Genomic DNA, 18328 nt, shown 5'->3' on the forward strand with positions numbered 1-18328 from the left:
TGTAGTAGTAATCTTTCTGTCGCTCAAGAAGTGGAATATTATTTTAACTTAGAGATCAAAACTCAATTAGATCATTGCGACTGCAACATTTCTAAACAAAACAGGCCTTTACAAAGAGCAAAAATTAAAATCATTTACTACTGACTAATAGGTCAAATTAAACAAAAGGATATACTGACCTACTAAAATATCACAAATAGACAGATAAAAGTCTATAAAACCCTATATAAAAACTCAAGATACAGTAAAGTAAACCTCATTTGTTTCCACAAGGGAAATTCGATGATAAGCTGTCATGTTAAAAGTTTGATAGAGAGATATGATTGAGCCTCCTACGGAATTGAGTCATCTATAAAAAAAAAAACCACACAAATAGAAGATTCACAGGTCACATTTTATTTTGTACTCTTACGTTTTTTTCGAATATGATGAAAATTCTATAAATAATATAATCATGTAAAATGTCCTTCAAACCGAATGTATATATCCAATTGCTAATGTGTATTATTATATAAATGTGTCAAAGCATATCATATAACTATAACACAAAAGTACTAATTCAACTTACTCACTTACTCATTCGAGGCAGCCAGTCTATTTTTAATATACAAACCATTAAAGCAAAACAAAATCCAGGAATTTTATTACTTGCAAATGGAGCGCTGTCATGTTTTCAAGACGACCTCTTATACTATAAAGATATAAGAAGATGAAGTACAATTGCCAATGAAATAACTCTCAACGCAGGTCATAATTTTTGCACCAACACATGTCAAAGTATGGTCTTCAATACGGAGCCTTTGCTCACACACAACAGCAAGTTATAATGGCCCCCACATTGACTAGTGTAAAACCTTTCAAAAAAGGAAACCAATGGTCTCATGTATATAAAAAAAAGAACAACAAACACGAGTGAACCACATCAAGAAAGGACAACATCTTTCCAACAGGTTCCTGACTTAGGACAGGTGCACCCATTCAGCGGGTGTTAACGTTTTTAAAAGCGCTAATCTTCACCATAAACTGAAATAACATCTCTATACATACTGTAAAAAAACACTATGACATATCAATTAAAATGGCTTTTATTCTACGAAAGATTCATCAGTGGCGCTAGAATCAAACAATGTTTAAAAAAGAAGGCCAAATAAAGTACGATTTTGAAGAGGATTGACAATCAATAATTTCTTAAAGTTTTGCCAAATACAGCTAAGGTAATCCATTCTTGATGTCGAAAAGACATATTAACAAAAACAAGTAAACATACGCTGAACAAATAAATTTGATCTATACCACTATTCAAGTATAAAGTTGATACGAAAAAGGGGGTAAGATGTTTATAAGATGGAAAAAACAACCATGACCTTTGACAAATGTCGTAAAACAAAAACAACCTACACAGGTAAATAAAAATAATTTTGTTGTAAGGAGTACATGGAGTACGGAAATATTTTTACAAAATAAAAAGAAATTGTTGCTCAAAGTGTAAGAACAGAAGTGAAAACTTATCGTCATACTAAACACGATAAATACCTATCAAAGGGGGTAGTGATGTACGTATTATTTGTCTTTATGAATATTACTTTAACTCTGCTTTATATGACGTGGCTCTGTACTTATACATCCCGTCATTGTGTTAATGTTCTATAATAACTTTTGTATTCTAGTCTTTCATTTTTGCTAATGTGCGTTGTCTATATGCCTTTTTGTGTCTCTTTTAAACAAATGATGTTGCTGTGTACTTATACGTCCCGCCATTGTGTTATTGTGCTATGGTACATTTTTGTATTCCTCTTCATTTTTACCTATTATGTTTGTTTGTTTTGTTCACAAATAATTTTCAATAGAATGGATTGTGATGCCACTGTCATACAAGTGATAGATAAAGCTAGCTTTAAAATCAGATTGAATTCATCATTTTCTACATATGGAAATGCATGTACCAAGTCAGTAAACAGTTTTTATCCATTTGTTTGATACTGCCATTTGATAAGGGACTTTCCATTTTGAATGTTCAGTATTGTTGTTATTTTACTTTTAACTAACAGACATGCTATTTAACTCAGAAAAGCGACTCAAAAAGGAATATGACTCACAATTGTTATATTTACATAAAGTAACATTTATTTATTTTTATCTATGTGTTTTCAAAATAAAATCGCAAAACATGTCTATGGTGAGACTTGTAAGGGAAAGGGAAAGAAAGATACTTTGGGAACATTAATTACGCATATTCCGGTGCAAAACTGAGAATGTCATAGCAAAATACAAAAGACGATTAAAAGAGAGCCATATTTACAAAACACTACACAAAATAATAATATTGAGCAACCAGAACTCAAACTTAAACCGTGTGTGATTTTAGGTGCTTCAAAATGGTAACAGATCCTGCTTCAATAATGACATATTGCATGTTCTTATATTTACATATTGACACTCAAACCACCTCTTCTTATATCTAGTTTAAATTAGGTTTATGATTATTTTTTAGTGATGTCATAATCTCAAAAGAGAGGACGTTATTATGGTTACAACAAACGGAATATATCCATATTAATCTGTAAAACAGAATATCGAATAACGAACCGGCTGCTAACTTCACATACATTGTAAAACAGGTATAACATAACGGTATAACATAACATGTAAACTAACTGATGATTACGTCAGTGCAACTTAAGAAGGAATGACATCCAACTTAAATACTTGGGACCTTTGATTCAATCGCTTCATTTTCGGCAAGAAAATACTACCGGAGCAAACGGGATAGGAAACCAAAGTTCTAGAAATAATTCAACGTGATTTATGTACTCCATCAATAGATGGTGCTGTCATGTTACCAAATAGAATTTGAAAGTTCACAATTGGAAAGCTAAAATCATTCCAGTTGTCGGTAAAAAGTAAAATCACAAAAATACTGAACTTAGAGGAAAATCAATTCGGAAAGTCCATAATCACATGGCAAAATCAAATAACAAAACGCATCAAAAACGAATGGACAAGAATGTAGTTGTAGTTCTCAAAATATTCATTAAGCCTTGAAATTGCATCCAATGAAAATTTTCGGCTGCGATAACAAAACTATGTTGTTGACAGTTTTAGTAGTATAAGATACACATCAACAATTAAATATGTTTATTGTCATTCAAAGGTTCTGCTACTTTGGACCCTACAAAAAATATAAAAAGCATTAGTTTTTTTGCTTGAACTATGTATGCTTACATACTTAATATTTGTACTGGAGAAATTTGATTATTTAAACTGATATCCATTACAATGTTACCAGTTTAAATATTTATTGAGGCTGATGTTGCACTCTATCAAAATTCTCATGAAAGAAACAAGATAACTAACTGAGGTCGCCAGACTCACTATTGGTCTTTAGGAAACTCTTCGGTGACAATCAAATCATAATAGCTAGAAGACCAAATTAAGCAAGTTCCTTAAAAAATGTGCAATGCTAGTTACATGAACCGTAATTTTACTGTATATCAGTTAATATTTCTGGCTCGTTAATTTGTATACTATGCGGACTTCATAACAGATATTACACAGAAGATCAAATACATGTTTTAAATGAGTTTTCAGAGACACCATCACGAGTTGGTTGACTTGTTCAAAGTGTCGGTAATTAAACTATCTAGCGAAATGTATTTGTGGACTAATATCTCTAGATATCAGTGTAACCATCTGATCTGACATTTTGGATGACGGCCAGGTGATACATGTATAGCAGGAGATTCTTGTTCTGTTGACACTTTTTTCATTTGAGTTTATGCGATTCTTCCAGTTTTACCTTGATTTTTCTTTTACTCGATAGTTGATGTTTAAGATTTAAATTCACACCTAACATACACCCACTAAATCCACGAACATGTGTATGCAATGAAAAAAAAATCCATAGTATGTAATTTTAATTTTTCAAATATAAAAAGCAATCGAAATGTTGGAATGAATCTCTTCTTTAGTAACAATTCAATTTTGATGAATGTAAATTCCACCTTAAGGGCATACGATACAGTTTTGAACCTGTATTTACAAGTTGATGAAAATTTGCATATAGGCTACTTTTTACCTGATTAAATCAAATATGTAATAAAAAATATACCTTCATGTGCTACTTTTTGAGTAAAATAAGGTCGAAATTTTGTATATTTGCTCAAATTTCAGATTTGTGTCAGTATTTTCTTTTTCGAAAGAAAAACATAACTTTTTTGTTTTAAAAGATAAACACAAAATGGTTTTTGTTAAATAATCGGTGATTTCTGCATTTTATAAGTATCATTAAAAATTATGCAATTTTTATTCCGAAATAACTCTATATTTATCAAATGTTCATGAATAGAGGAAAAAACGTCATTTTTTGCTGCATGTTTATCAAAATTAAAAAAATTGCGCTATTTACAGTTTTATAAAATTTGGGTCACATAATCTCCTTGCAAAATGAAACAAATTGCTGTTTTAAAAAATAGGGGTCCATGCACTCGTTTTCAAATTAAATCAGTTTGAACGATAAAAATCAGTCGAAAAATGCATCTTTTCCCGATATGTCAGAGTTTGACGTCGCGAAAATAACATTTTACGTTAGCAACGTCATTACCTTCACTGTAACTGTATCGTATGCCCTTAAATATAAATCCGGAATAGTTTTCCATGTTGTGCTTTGTAAACCGTTTGTCTTGTTTCTTTTTATTCCCGATATGTGGCCATTTTTTTTTCCAACTTATGGTTTATAAAGTTCTAAAGACTACTCCCTAAGTCCATAAAACAAAATGAGAAAAGATATTGAGTAAAATTATTATTCAAATTTAAGGCTGGTAGTAAAAATATAAAGTGCCGAGATTACCTACCTTATTAGTAATCTTTATAGACATTTTCACTGCTCAGTATCCGTATTCTGTTTTAAAGTGAAATCATATGATTTATGAGCAAGTATCTTACATTTGTCTGTTACGTATTTTTTCTAACGTTAGTATTTTTGGACTTAACATTTTGAAGGATTTATAATAAGTGCTAGAAAAGGCTAAAGTTTCAAATAATGTAATGATTTTTAGACTTTTAAGAATGACGATCAAGATATTTAATTATAATTAAGTTGTTTATCTACAGATTTGTTAAAACATACAACAATTTTTGTGATGTGTGAGACATTCATATTAATATTTATACCAAATGTATAATCAATAATATATCTAACAAAGGCGATTTCAATTGAATCAAAGCAAAAATTACCTCCAGGATACACTACAAAGTAGTTCCTATCCCTAAGACGTCTAAAACAGACACTTCTGCTTTTATAACTATTCCAGCAGTTACCCCATAAGTTATAAAATCTCTGGAGTCCACATTTCACTGTGTATACTACAAATATAGATCAAGATAAAGGTAAATAACACGAATCAGAAGTTTTATAAATGTAAACATCGAAAACATCTTTATTTACGTTATAATGTAATGTACGCAGATCGAAGATAAACAATTTTAACAATTTGTCTGTAAATATATTTTCTCGAACTTTTTTGTTTATTTTCCACAAGCTTTTTACAATGGGATATATTTTTAAAAGTTACCATTATTAGAAAACATGATACTTAGATTAAGAAATATATTTAAACAATTGTAAAGAGTACATTTTTAGCTCACCTGGCCCGCAGGGCCAAGTGAGCTTTTCCCATCACTTTACGTCCGTCGTCGTCCGTCGTCCGTCGTCGTTAACTTTTACAAAAATCTTCTCCTCTGAAACTACTGGGCCAAATTAAACCAAACTTGGCCACAATCATCATTGGGGTATCTAGTTTTAAAAATGTGTCCGGTGACCCGGCCAACGTACCAAGATGGCCGCCATGGCTAAAAATAGAACATAGGGGTAAAATGCAGTTTTTGGCTTATAACTCAAAAACCAAAGCATTTAAAGCAAATCTGACATGGTTAAAATTGTTAATCAGGTCAAGATCTATCTGCCCTGAAATTTTCAGATGAATCGGTCAACCCTTTGTTGGGTTGCTGCCTCTCAATTGGTATTTTTAAGGAAATTTTGCTGTTTTTGGTTATTATCTTGAATATTATTATAGATAGAGATAAACTGTAAACTGCCAAAATGTTCAGCCAAGTAAGATTTACAAATAAGTCAAAATAAACGAAATGGTCAGTTTACCCCTTTAGGAGTTATTGCCCTTTATAGTCAAATTTTAACCATTTTTCGTAAATCTTGGTTATCATTTACAAAAATCTTCTCCTCTGAAACTACTTGGCCAAATTAATCCAAACTTAGCCACAATTATCTTTGGAGTATCTAGTTTAAAAATAAGTCCGGTGACCTGGCCATCAAATCAAGTTGCCGGCACGGCTAAAAATAGAACATAGGGGTAAAATGCAGTTTTTGGCTTATAACTCAAAAACCAAAGCATTTAGAGCAAATCTGACATGGGATAAAATTGTTTATCAGGTCATGATCTATGTGCCCTGAAATTTTCAGATGAAACGGACAACCCGTTGTTGGGTTGCTGCCCCCTGAATCGGTAATTTTAAGGAAATTTGGCTGGTTTTGGTTATCTTGAATATTATTACAGATAGAAATAAACTGTAAACGGCAATAATGTTCAGCAAAGTAAGATTTACAAATAAGTCAACATGACCGAAATGGTCAGTTGACCCCTTTAGGAGTTATTGCTCTTTATAGTCAAATTTTAACCATTTTTCGTAAATCTTGGTTATCATTTACAAAAATCTTCTCTGAAACTACTTGGCCAAATTAATCCAAACTTGGCCACAATTATCTTTGGGGTATCTAGTTTTAAAATGTGTCAGGTGACCTGGCCATCAAATCAAGATGGCCGCCACAGCTAAAAATAGAACATAGGGGTAAAATGCAGTTTTTGACTTATAACTCAAAAACCAAAGCATTTAGAGCAAATCTGACATGGGATAAAATTGTTTATCAGGTCATGATCTATCTGCCCTGAAATTTTCAGATGAAACGGACAACCCGTTGTTGGGTTGCTGCCCCCTGAATCGGTAATTTTAAGGAAATTTGGCTATTTTTGGTTATCTTGAATAGTATTACAGATAGAAATAAACTGTAAACGGCAATAATGTTCTGCAAAGTAAGATTTACAAATAAGTCAACATGACCGATATGGTCAATTGACCCCCTAAGGAGTTATTGTCCTTTATAGTCAATTTTTAACAATTTTCATAAAATTTGTAAATTTTTATTAACATTTTCCACTGAAACTACTGGGCCAAGTTCATTATAGATAGAGATAATTGTAAGCAGCAAGACTGTTTAGTAAAGTAAGATGTACAAACACATCACCATCACCAAAACACAATTTTGTCATGAATCCATCTGCTTCCTTTGTTTCATATTCACATAGACCAAGGTGAGCGACACTGGCTCTTTAGAGCCTCTAGTTTTTGTCAACTCATTCCAATGTTGCTCAAATGTTATTCTACTAGCATTCTTTTTCAAACTAAATACGAATGCGCAGAACAATATTACCTGAAGGATTATTCAATATTATTATCAATATATTGTTTGTAACTTGACAATATATCTTTTTTTTTTAATTTACTCACCTTTTCCTCCGTATGAAAATCTGCTATTTCTAATTTTGAATCCACGGTATTTGCCACAGTAATCCAAATAGCTTATTACGGACACATATCCTACAGTATATTCATCAGAGTCGTAATTTATTATCAAATTATTATAATATATGTTTACATTTATTGTTAATAAAACATTTCAATTCTATTTATGAAGTTTATATGTACAAATTTCTGTTAATGTAAGTTTTGATAGTTGTACATGGGCGAGCGTCTGAAGTATAATGCTTTGCATTGATATAACTCAGTTTTGTCAAGTTAATAGGACATCTCTGAATTTTAAAACGATTTAACATGGCTGTTTTTTGTTTTTGTTGTCTTTTCAAATAGCAAATATTAAGTCTGATCAAATATTGCTTTTTCCTCTAAATGCTTATCATTACAGTAAGCGTCAAATTGTGTCTGATAAAATAAGAACTAACACGTTGTTCCGTTTCACGTCGTTCATAAATTGCCTTTATAATTTTCAGTTGAAGAATTTCACACAATGTTGATTTTTTGGCAATTTTAATTTTGAACGTTGTGGCCGATTTAGGCGAGTGACTTATTTCAAAAAGACGCTTAGTTAACGACTTTAATGCACCCACCTAACACACGGCTGTATTATATATCATTTGAAAGCTGTTAATCTGTACTTTCTGTTTTGCCCGGTCGTAAAAAAATCGTACGGTGCAATTTTTGTTAAATCAAGGTCAAAGGTCATGAAAAAAAATTCCAATTTTTGCGATTACTAAATAAAACGCCATTTTCTAATTCTTGTACCATAAAATTTTCCAGAAGATCATATGAACTTTATGGAACATGATACATAATTTCCAAATCAAATAAAAAATAAGAGATTCGATGCGCAAAATTTCCCGAAAATTGAAATTTATCACAAATCCTAAAAAAAATGAAAAATTATTCAAAAAGCAAAATATATCTTGGGGAATCGATATTTGAATGCTAAAAAAATAGATAAATGTATATGTTTTAGGTCAAGGAATATTTGTTTTGTAATTTTAAGATGCAATTATTAATTATTGTTCATGGAACAGCCTTCTATTGAAGTGTTTGCAGTTGCCCAAAAATCTGCCATCTGCAAATAGCGATCATTTTGTTAATCTATGTTAAAATAGCACATCGCTAATTGTAAATATCAGGAAGGAGAATGATTTTCCATAATAAAAGAAGGAGTATTTAAAGTAAGAAAAGAATATATGCGAGGTAATTGAGGTTAAAATATGTTTTTTACGAAGTCAAACTGTTTTACTTTTTGTAATCTTGTTTAAATGCAAACATTACTTTGCGACTAAATCGTAGGCAACATTGAAATAAGTAACCTTGTTTAGAAACACTTGGTTGTCTAAAGCGGGATGTAAACGAACTAAATAAAATGCGGCTGCTTCTTATTTAGTTTAAAATCGTGTTATGGTAAGTCATATTAAATGTGTTTAGAAGTTTAATCGCTTTAATTATTTAAATAAAATATGCTTTGAGTATTTTCTACATAAGCTTTAAAAACACAAATGCATGTCATTGTGTATGTAAAACACTATAAGCAGTTGTGAAATAACAAAATGAAAAAGTTAAATACCCTTCCTGACCTCATAAGATCATTCGCTGTTTTAGGAGTGTTCGTTTTCATGGTATGCTGTGTTTTTTGGACTGTTGTTCATCTCTTGGACTTTAATCTTATTTTGTTCATGGTTTTAATTAACTTTATTTGATTCATGGTTTGAGATGTTGATTGTCCCTTTGGTGTTATTTTACTTTAAACACATTAACTTGCAGTAATGAAAATCAGCCAAAACATCACCTCAAAGTAAAGTGAAGGAGATTAACGCAATAAGACAAATATCCGCGAAAATAACTTAATTTGCTCACGATGATATATATATAGAACCAAATCGTTATCATGATACATTTAGCTACACTGATCTACAATTTTTTAACCTTTTACTACTTGAATAGTGACGAAATATATCAAAGGGACATCAAATTCATAATTAAAAACGAACTGACAAAGCCAGGCAAAAAACGAACAAGACAAGCAACAGTATACAAAACACAACATATAAAACTACAGATTGAGTAACACAAACCCCCAAAACATTTTTTGAGTGAACTCAGGGGCTCTCGAAGGGTAGGCAGATCATGTTCCACAAGTGACACCGTCTTAGTTTAAACATATTTATTTATAGTGGATTGGGAAACAAGTTTTGCAACTTAAATTAATCGCTTTCCACTTTGCGGGTGCGAGTGCTGCCTTGTAGCGGCATTAGCCTGCTCTTTTTCGAAATCTACAAAGGTGTGTTTAACGTGCAAGAGATATGGCTCTATCTTAATACGGGTCAGCCATTTATCGTCCCCTTCCGACGGACTTTCATCGTTTCCTCAAGACCATACTCACAAATGGTGTCAAGGAAGAGCCGAAAATTCAGTCCCTGAAATTTTCATCACGGAACGGAAACGAACCAGGAACCTTTGTGTTAGTAGTCCGATGCACTAACCACTACACCACGACTCTCTTTTACCCGTCTTGTGGCTCATGTATTTCCTAACTCGGTGCCAAGCCTTATTCGGTTGGTGACATTCACGGCAGAAATGACGGCAATTTGGTTACGTCGATGGAACTTATCAGTCGTCATCTGGCGAAACAGATATCTCATAATTGCAACCAACTCGTAGTGGCGTCCATGAAATTTTCAAAGGGATGATTTCAACTTTGCATTTGAACTCTGGTTTCAAACATGTTTAAACCACCATTTTTCTTCAAATGTCCTGTACCAAGTCAGGCATATGGCAGTTGGTATCGAATAATCTGTTTCTTTGTATGTTGGTGTTTGTTTTTATAGCAGTTCTGTGTTTCTGTTATATCGTTGTGTTCCTCTTATAGTTGATGCGTTTTCCTAGTTTTTGCTTTGTGACACGGATTTATTTCAGTTACTAGTAAATCGATTGATGACTATTTAATAGCGGTATACTATAGTTGCCTTTATTTCAGAGGAGTTGAGGCACATATCGGTCTCTCCTTTAGTAGTATAGATATGCAGGCGTTGCTATAATGTTGTTACATAGAAATGAAAAGTTTATAATTTTGTAGTAAGGGGTGTTTTTATGGGTTGTTTTATGCTCATCTCTTTTGTCGTAAAACTTGTTCTCAACCAACCCTCATCATCGATTTCAAGATACGTGATAGAGTAAACTGTATCTTTTGAGTCTTTTACTTTTATTGAAAATACGAGTCCAACATTGTCACAAATTTTGCGATATTCAGTGAGATGACATCATCTATATAATGGAACGTGAAGTTTCAAGATAATGATAGCTTCTTTTCAGTCGTCATCAGAAACTCTTGCATGAAGTCATCCACGTATGAAAAATGAACTAGTCATTCAAGCTATTCAGGAAGTCTAGTTGTAACTAGAATCGTTGCGTATTAATGGATATTTTTTCTTCAAAATTATTCTTATTTGACGAATTAATGCATGTAAACAATGAACAACGCAATTTAAGCAATCAAGTAGTCAAGTTTTATAATGTGTTTACTAGTTTTTGAAATTCTTTGAAATTTCAATTTTCATCAATTTATTTTCTATTTATTTTGGTCTAAATTTTCTATTCACATTAAATAAATAAAAGGTCTTTTCACTACATCAATATGTATAATGAAGCTACAAATCAAACAATTAGAAAAGTCTAAATATGCTTATTTCAGTCTGGTAGTTACAATGCAGATTGCAATCTCTTAGTTTCACCCCCTTTATTTCAAGCAATAAGATGATTCGCGCACATATTTTTTCTACTCTAAATTTTTCAGATTCTTAAGAATTTGTTTATTAAATCTTATATTGACCACATACAATGTTTAAATAGGAAGAAATGCTTTTAAAAAGCTGTTTTTTTTTTCAGATGGCGGTATTTTGGGCAACTGTATGAGTTGTTATGATTTGCTGTTTGATTAGAAGTAAGCATAATTTTAGGAAATTTTATGATGTCAAAAACTTCTTTGATAGTCATTACAGGGTTTTACTTAGTTTTAATTGATTAGCATTTGCACCAAAAAGAAAAATTTGGGTTTTCACACATTTTGTTAACTTTTACTCGAATTTCAGGAAACATGTGCTATCTGTCAAAAACACGCTTTAAATATTAAAATATGCATTTGAATAATGACTGTTAATCTCTCTGCTAAAAGTTTAAATTGTTTGCATATGTGAATTTAGTATATAAAAGTCATATTATGCAATCAGGCTGAAATCTTAGAAAATATGCACTTATTCGTCCTTGGCCTTTGATCTTGATTTGACGGAAATTGCACCGTACGATTTTTTTACGACCGGGCAAAACAGATAGTACAGATGTGTAGCTTTCAAATGATATATAATTTAGCCGTGTGTTAGGTAGGTGCATTAAAAATTTATTTTTATGGTTAAAGTCACTTGCCTAATTGAGGATGTTTCATACAACTTAAAATTAAGACAACCAATTAAAGATTATTTAAATATGTATAGCTATTTCTATAAAGGGTCAATATTTATCAAAGGCACTAGGCTTATAACTTAATACACCAGACGCGAGTTTCATCAACATACGACTCATCGGTGACATGCAGATCAGCATAGTTAGACAGCTAAACAAATATAAAGTTGAAACACCTATTGGATCAAAAATTGTGCCAAATGCGGCTTAGGAAATCTATGCCTGGGATAAGAAAATCCTTAGTATTTCAATAACTATGAATTAATATAAAACAGATAAAAAACTTGATTACCTCCGGAGTAAACTGCAAATAGATTTATTTTCCTAAGTCGCCCAAAACAAATACGTTGGCTATGATATCTATTCCAGCAATTACTCCATAAATTGTAAAATCTTTGAGCTTTACATTTCAGTCTATATGCTACAAATGATTTAATGACTTTGTTAATAACTTTCAACAGTGTGAAAAACGCATATATTGAGAACATGTAGGTTTACGTGTGTATGTCTGGTATAATAATAAGATGAAAGAACACATAAGAACTATTGTAATGGATGATATCTACTAAAATGGTATTGATTTCCAAGTTGAAACAGGTTGTACATTATGCACTACGGTTATTTCCTATTTTATTTTTTTTTTTAAGTGAACGCTATTGGTAGAAATTACATTTAACTAAAATATACACATAAAAATATGTATATTGCCCAATATCTCGATCACTTTACCATGTTTACAAAAAGAAACTTTCATATTTAGCTTCAAAAACCATTAAAACAATAGTAACAAAGGGTGTATTCATTTATCCACGTATTCCATTAACAATGATTAATGTGGCATCAATTGTTATTCTATTTTTTGGAGTGTTTTTTCAAACTACATACGAATGAGGGAACAATGTTACTTGTAGCCCCTCCCTTTTGAACGATAATTCTATTTTAATCATAACGATATTATTGGATACTTGTCAATAATTGTCTATTTTCAATTTACTTACATTTCCCTGCGTATGAGAATCTACTATTTCTGATTTTGAATCCATGGAATTTGTTGCAGTAATCCAAATAGCTAATAACGGACGACCCTGTACCATAATAGTCAGCGTCCCAACCTGTTATCAAATTATAAAATAAAATTGAGAATGGAAATGGTGAATGTGTCAAAGAGACAACAACCCGCCATAGAGCAGACAACAACCGAAGGCCACCAAAGGGTCTTAAAAGCAGCGAGGAACTTGTTGATAAATAGTTGTTCTCTGTATAGATTCTCATTAACTAATGTAAGCTTTTTCAGCCCTACATGTGCGAGCGTATGAAATATAATGCTTTGTATTTATATCACTTATTTAAAAACTGATAAACACGATATTTCTATTTGTTATGTGTGATATACATACTAATTTAATTTTACGCTTTTTTATATCATCTCATTTATTTGACAATAATAAAAACAAAAAAGGATTTTAATACGATTTGAACCTTTTTGTTTATTTTCTTGTCAACGAACTAAATATATTCAAAATTTGTAAAGCTCTTTCTTGAAAGGATCAATAATTGTAAAATGAAATGAGGGAAAAAATTATTACCTCTGGTGTAAAGTACAAATAGATTCCTCTTCCTGAATCGGCTAAAACAGACACTTCTGCTTTTATAATTATTCCAGCAGTTACTCCATAAATTGTAAAATCTTTGAGCCTCACATTTTAGTCTGTATACTACAAATGTTTTATGACTTTGTTAATAACTTTCAACAGTGTGAATAATGCAGATATCGAAAACATTTATTTTTATGTTTTTATTTCTGGTATAGTTATTCAAGATGTAAGGACACATAACAACTATTTCGATGCATGATATCTACAAAAATTGTTTTAATTTCCAAGTTGAGTTAGGTTGTACGTAATGCATTACGGGTATTTCCTAGGTTGTTTGGGGTGAACGCTATTGGTGGACCTTTTATATGTTTATTAAGCTACAATATAAATAAAAAATATTTAAATTGTGCAAAAGCTAGATCACTTAATTCTCTTACCTATCAAATGTTAATCTGTTTTTGATTCAAACTGAATACGAATGAATGAACAATATTTTTTGAACGACAGTTTTATTTGAATTATAACGATATCCTCTAGTAATTTGTCGATATTTTGCTTTTCTAATTTTCTCACCTTTTCCTCCGTATGAGAATCTACTATTTCTAATTTTGAATCCATGGTATCTGTTACAGTAATCCAAATAACTAATTACGGAACCAGATCCTACAGTATAATCGTCAGAGTCGTCAGAGTCGTAACCTATTATCAAATCAAAAACAATGTATACAAGTATTGTTTATAAAAAAATGTCTTCTTATTTTCTACTTGTGTATGTTTTTGCAAGTCTTACATGTGAAAGCGTAAGGCATAAGTGCTTTTCGTATTAGTAAAACAGATCAACGCGACATGTCTTTCTTAAGGGATCATAGGTATAAATTTCTTAGAAATGGATTTTTTTTATACTTTGCCAAATTGAAGATTATACTATGCTTTTTTTTCAAAAAGTAATAAAACGAATGGCTCATTGTGCTATTTTCCAAGCTATGAGTCGTTGAAAATTGTCTAAATTTAGTTAGATTGTTCATGCAAAAACACATTTTATTTTTAAAAAAATCTATGAGATAAAATTTTGAAATAAATTTTGGGAAAATAGGTTTCATAATATGTTTTTAGAAAATAAAATTTAAAAAATGGTTTCACCGAACTTGTTTTCTTGCTACAAGTAAACAATGTCTATATCAGTCCAGTATATATTTTTTACTAAAAGAATTATCTCCCCTAAAATGGCTTATTTGAACAAATTTATTTTAAAAACACAAAATTTGATATTAGTTTAAATATTTTGGTTATACAACAAATTGCCAAGTTTTCCATATATATAAATAAACAGTTTAACCAATAAATTTAAATGTGTCTCCAAATTTGCAGACTTGCAAATAACTAGAGCGATTTGGTACTGGGATTTACAATCCAGGATGGCGGTATATCATGAATCTACCTTAAATGCGTGATATACATACAAAACAATAAAATAAAATAAATCTGAAGTCCGAATCAAATACCAAATTAAAAGCTCATACACATCAAACAAATTGATAAAAGCTGTCATATTCCTGATATATACGGTGATTTTCATTTGTAGAAAATGACGGATTAAACCTGCTTTTTTTAGCTGGCTAAACCTCTAACTAAATTTTCACAAATAACCTTTTGATGTCAGGTAAAATTGATTCTAAAAACACAAAATTTGATATAAGTTTAAATATTTTGATTATAGCATAAATCGCCAAGTTTTCTTTATATAAATAAACAGTTTAACCAATAAATATAAATGTGTCTCCAAATTTGCAGACTTGGGCAAATAACTAGAGCGATTTTGTACTGGGATTTTCAATCCAGGATTGCGGTATATCATGATTCTACCTTAAATGCGTGATATGCATACAAAAAAAATAGAATAAAATAAATATGCGGTCCAAATCAAATAGCAAAATTACAAGCTCATACACATCAAACGAATTGATAACAGCTGTCATATTTCTGATTGGTACGGTCATTTTCATTTGTAAAAATTTACTGATTAAACCTGGGTTTTTTAGCTGGCTAAACCTCTTACTAAATTTTCACAAATAACCTTTTGATGTCAGGTAAATTTCCAAAAATTGGATGGAAATCAAGATAAGGTTTGTAATTATGTTATTTGATAAAGATTTGAAATGTTGTTTAGTTTCTCGTCTATCATAACTTATTTTTTAAAATTTCCCGTTCCGTATTTAAAGCAACATGGATTGTTCGGCAATTAAAATTTTGAACCTTGTGTTCGACTAAAGATGATTTCTACACCTAAAGTCAACTGATTGAAGATATTGTAAATTTATATAGCTATGTCTTGAAAGTTTCAATAATGAAACATTAAATAAATTAATTACCTCCGGAGTAAACTGCAAAAAGATTTATCTTCCTGAGTCGCCTAAAACAAACACTTTTGCTATGGTATCTATTCCAGCAATTACTCCATAAATTGTAAAATCTTTGAGCTCCACATTTTAGAAGGTATGCTACAAATTATTTGATGACTTTGTTACTAACTATTATCAGTGTGAATCATGCATATATAGACAACATGTAGGCTTATGTATGTATGTGTGCTATGATAATCCAAGATGAAAAGACACATAGCAACTATTCTAATACATGATATATACTATAAGTATATTGATTTTACATTTGAATTAAGATGTACGTTATGCATTACGGGTTTGTGTAGGTGAACATTCTTGGTGGACATTACATTAAGGTTAAAGTATATATATATATATATATGTATAAAATTTAAATTGTGCAATAAGTAGATCACATGATCCAATGACCTATAATATGATTTCAACATAAATCGAGAAAAAATACTTAATAAATACATATGATTTTATTTTTAAAATTATCTGCACCATGTTAACATTTTTGATCCTTGAGGCCAACATATGTGATAATAATATTAAAAACATGAAGAGCTTTATAAAGGAAAAAAGAATAACTAAAATCCCGTCAAGGAATCTGAACTTTGCATGAGGGAGATATATACCCTTTTTAAATTTCAAAAATTTCCTCACCTTGACCGGCATATGAAAATCTGTTGTTGCTGATTTTAAATCCATGAAATTTGTTGCAGTAATCTACGTAACTGACTACATAATCGTCACCATAAAGTCTAACTGTCTTAGAACCATATTTATACCTGTGAGCTGTTAATAAAGGTAAGTTGAATTTATCAAGAACAAACAATTTCTCTCCTACACTTTAATATATTGTAGTATGTTAGAGAGAAAAAAAATAATGTTAGCAATCCAAATAGAAGGTATTTGACGTTTCAGCTTGCCGTTAGAGGTCAGATTTTTAGTTAATGCTCAATTCTTCACTTTTTGAATTCATTATGTTAACGAGATATATATAAAAAATATTAATTTGAAACATAATAGATATAAGAAGAAGTGGTATGAATGCCAATTAGACAACTCTCCATCCAAGTCACAATTCGTTAAAATAAATCATTATTTTTTTATATTTTTTTTTTCATTTTGTTAATAAAGTACATTTGAATAACATACATCTGTAGAAAAGAAGATATAATTTCAACGTTTAAGTAACAACTATCTTTTTATCAGTTTATACTTATTTTGAAAGTATTATCATAAGAAGAAATAGGCAGCAAATATTTAGAATACTACCTGTCACGGCAACCACAAGGAAAAGTAAGCATATCAGGCGGCTCATGTTGAAAAATGATAAGTGATGTTGACTCTAAGTTGGCACTTTATATAGTAATTGCAAACACAATATGTTACCATGTTGCATGTCAAATTACGGTTAAACAGTTTTGTTGTCTGTTCTTACATAATTTTTATATGTAATCTATTGTTAATACTTTAATGTAATGAAAAGAAACATGATTTGTTTCCCACTCCATTATAATGCTTGACATGATATATTTTCTTATTCTGTGTACACCAGTTTAGATAATTTGTTTGAGATAAGTTGTGTCATGAGACCTTGTAGCATGTCCATTGGAAATATTGCATTCCACATTTTCCTTTAACAAATTAGGGAAAACAGATTCTACCACTCTATCCTGTTGAATATATGAATATTTTAAAGACAGTTTAGCCATGGCGTTGTGAGTTTGTTTTTGAAATATGAGATGAACGTCCCTTTGGTATCTTTCGCCCCTCGTTAATTGACTCCTAGATTTAAAATATTCCAATTTAAAATAATATTGATCTTTGGGGAATATAATATATTGTATTGTATAATATTTAGCATTAGAACTGCAGAATTGAACACTTTCAAGAAAGCAAATACAGGACCACAACTTAAATCTAGTATTCTTTTCAACATTGCGTTAGTCTCGTAGCTTTATGGCATAAAATTTCATTTCCGCCGTCGTGGTATAAAAAATAATGTATTACTTGCTAGTATCGTGTTCTATAAGCAGTGTTAATAGTTAATAGCATGGATTCGTTAAAAAAAATTGTTTAACACAACTTCGGTGTGATGCCTTTAGTTATTGTTTATGAAGTTCCTGCTGTTTTTGTATGTTTGCATTATGGGTGCAATAAACGACCATATATGTAGAAGTCATTAAAAATCAGTCTTTTGCCGCTCTTAATTTTTTTTTAGATTAAACCCCAAGTAGTGTTAATCCTTAATGACCGTTAAAATTAAGA

The 18328-nt window shown here is 30.8% G+C and overlaps 1 protein-coding gene and 1 long non-coding RNA gene across 2 annotated transcripts; both read right to left on the bottom strand.

The window, feature by feature from the left end:
* Positions 1-4861: 4861 nt before the first annotated feature.
* Positions 4862-12487, bottom strand: LOC143068612 (uncharacterized). The gene is made up of 4 exons (XR_012976212.1): positions 12365-12487; positions 7579-7668; positions 5233-5361; positions 4862-4897 (listed from the first exon to the last, which is right to left on the bottom strand). It is a non-coding gene; the product is annotated as an uncharacterized LOC143068612 (long non-coding RNA).
* A 238-nt stretch (positions 12488-12725) lies between these two features.
* Positions 12726-17459, bottom strand: LOC143066755 (uncharacterized). Its single transcript, XM_076239567.1, has 6 exons — positions 17450-17459; positions 16718-16849; positions 16037-16165; positions 14241-14366; positions 13659-13787; positions 12726-12748 (listed from the first exon to the last, which is right to left on the bottom strand). Exons 1-6 carry the CDS (start codon positions 17457-17459, stop codon positions 12726-12728), a joined length of 549 nt encoding a protein of 182 aa, XP_076095682.1.
* Between the last annotated feature and the right edge of the window lie 869 nt (positions 17460-18328).

This window comes from Mytilus galloprovincialis, chromosome 3 (genome assembly GCF_965363235.1).
Source record: "Mytilus galloprovincialis chromosome 3, xbMytGall1.hap1.1, whole genome shotgun sequence".
Classification (NCBI taxonomy): Eukaryota; Metazoa; Mollusca; class Bivalvia; order Mytilida; family Mytilidae; genus Mytilus; species Mytilus galloprovincialis.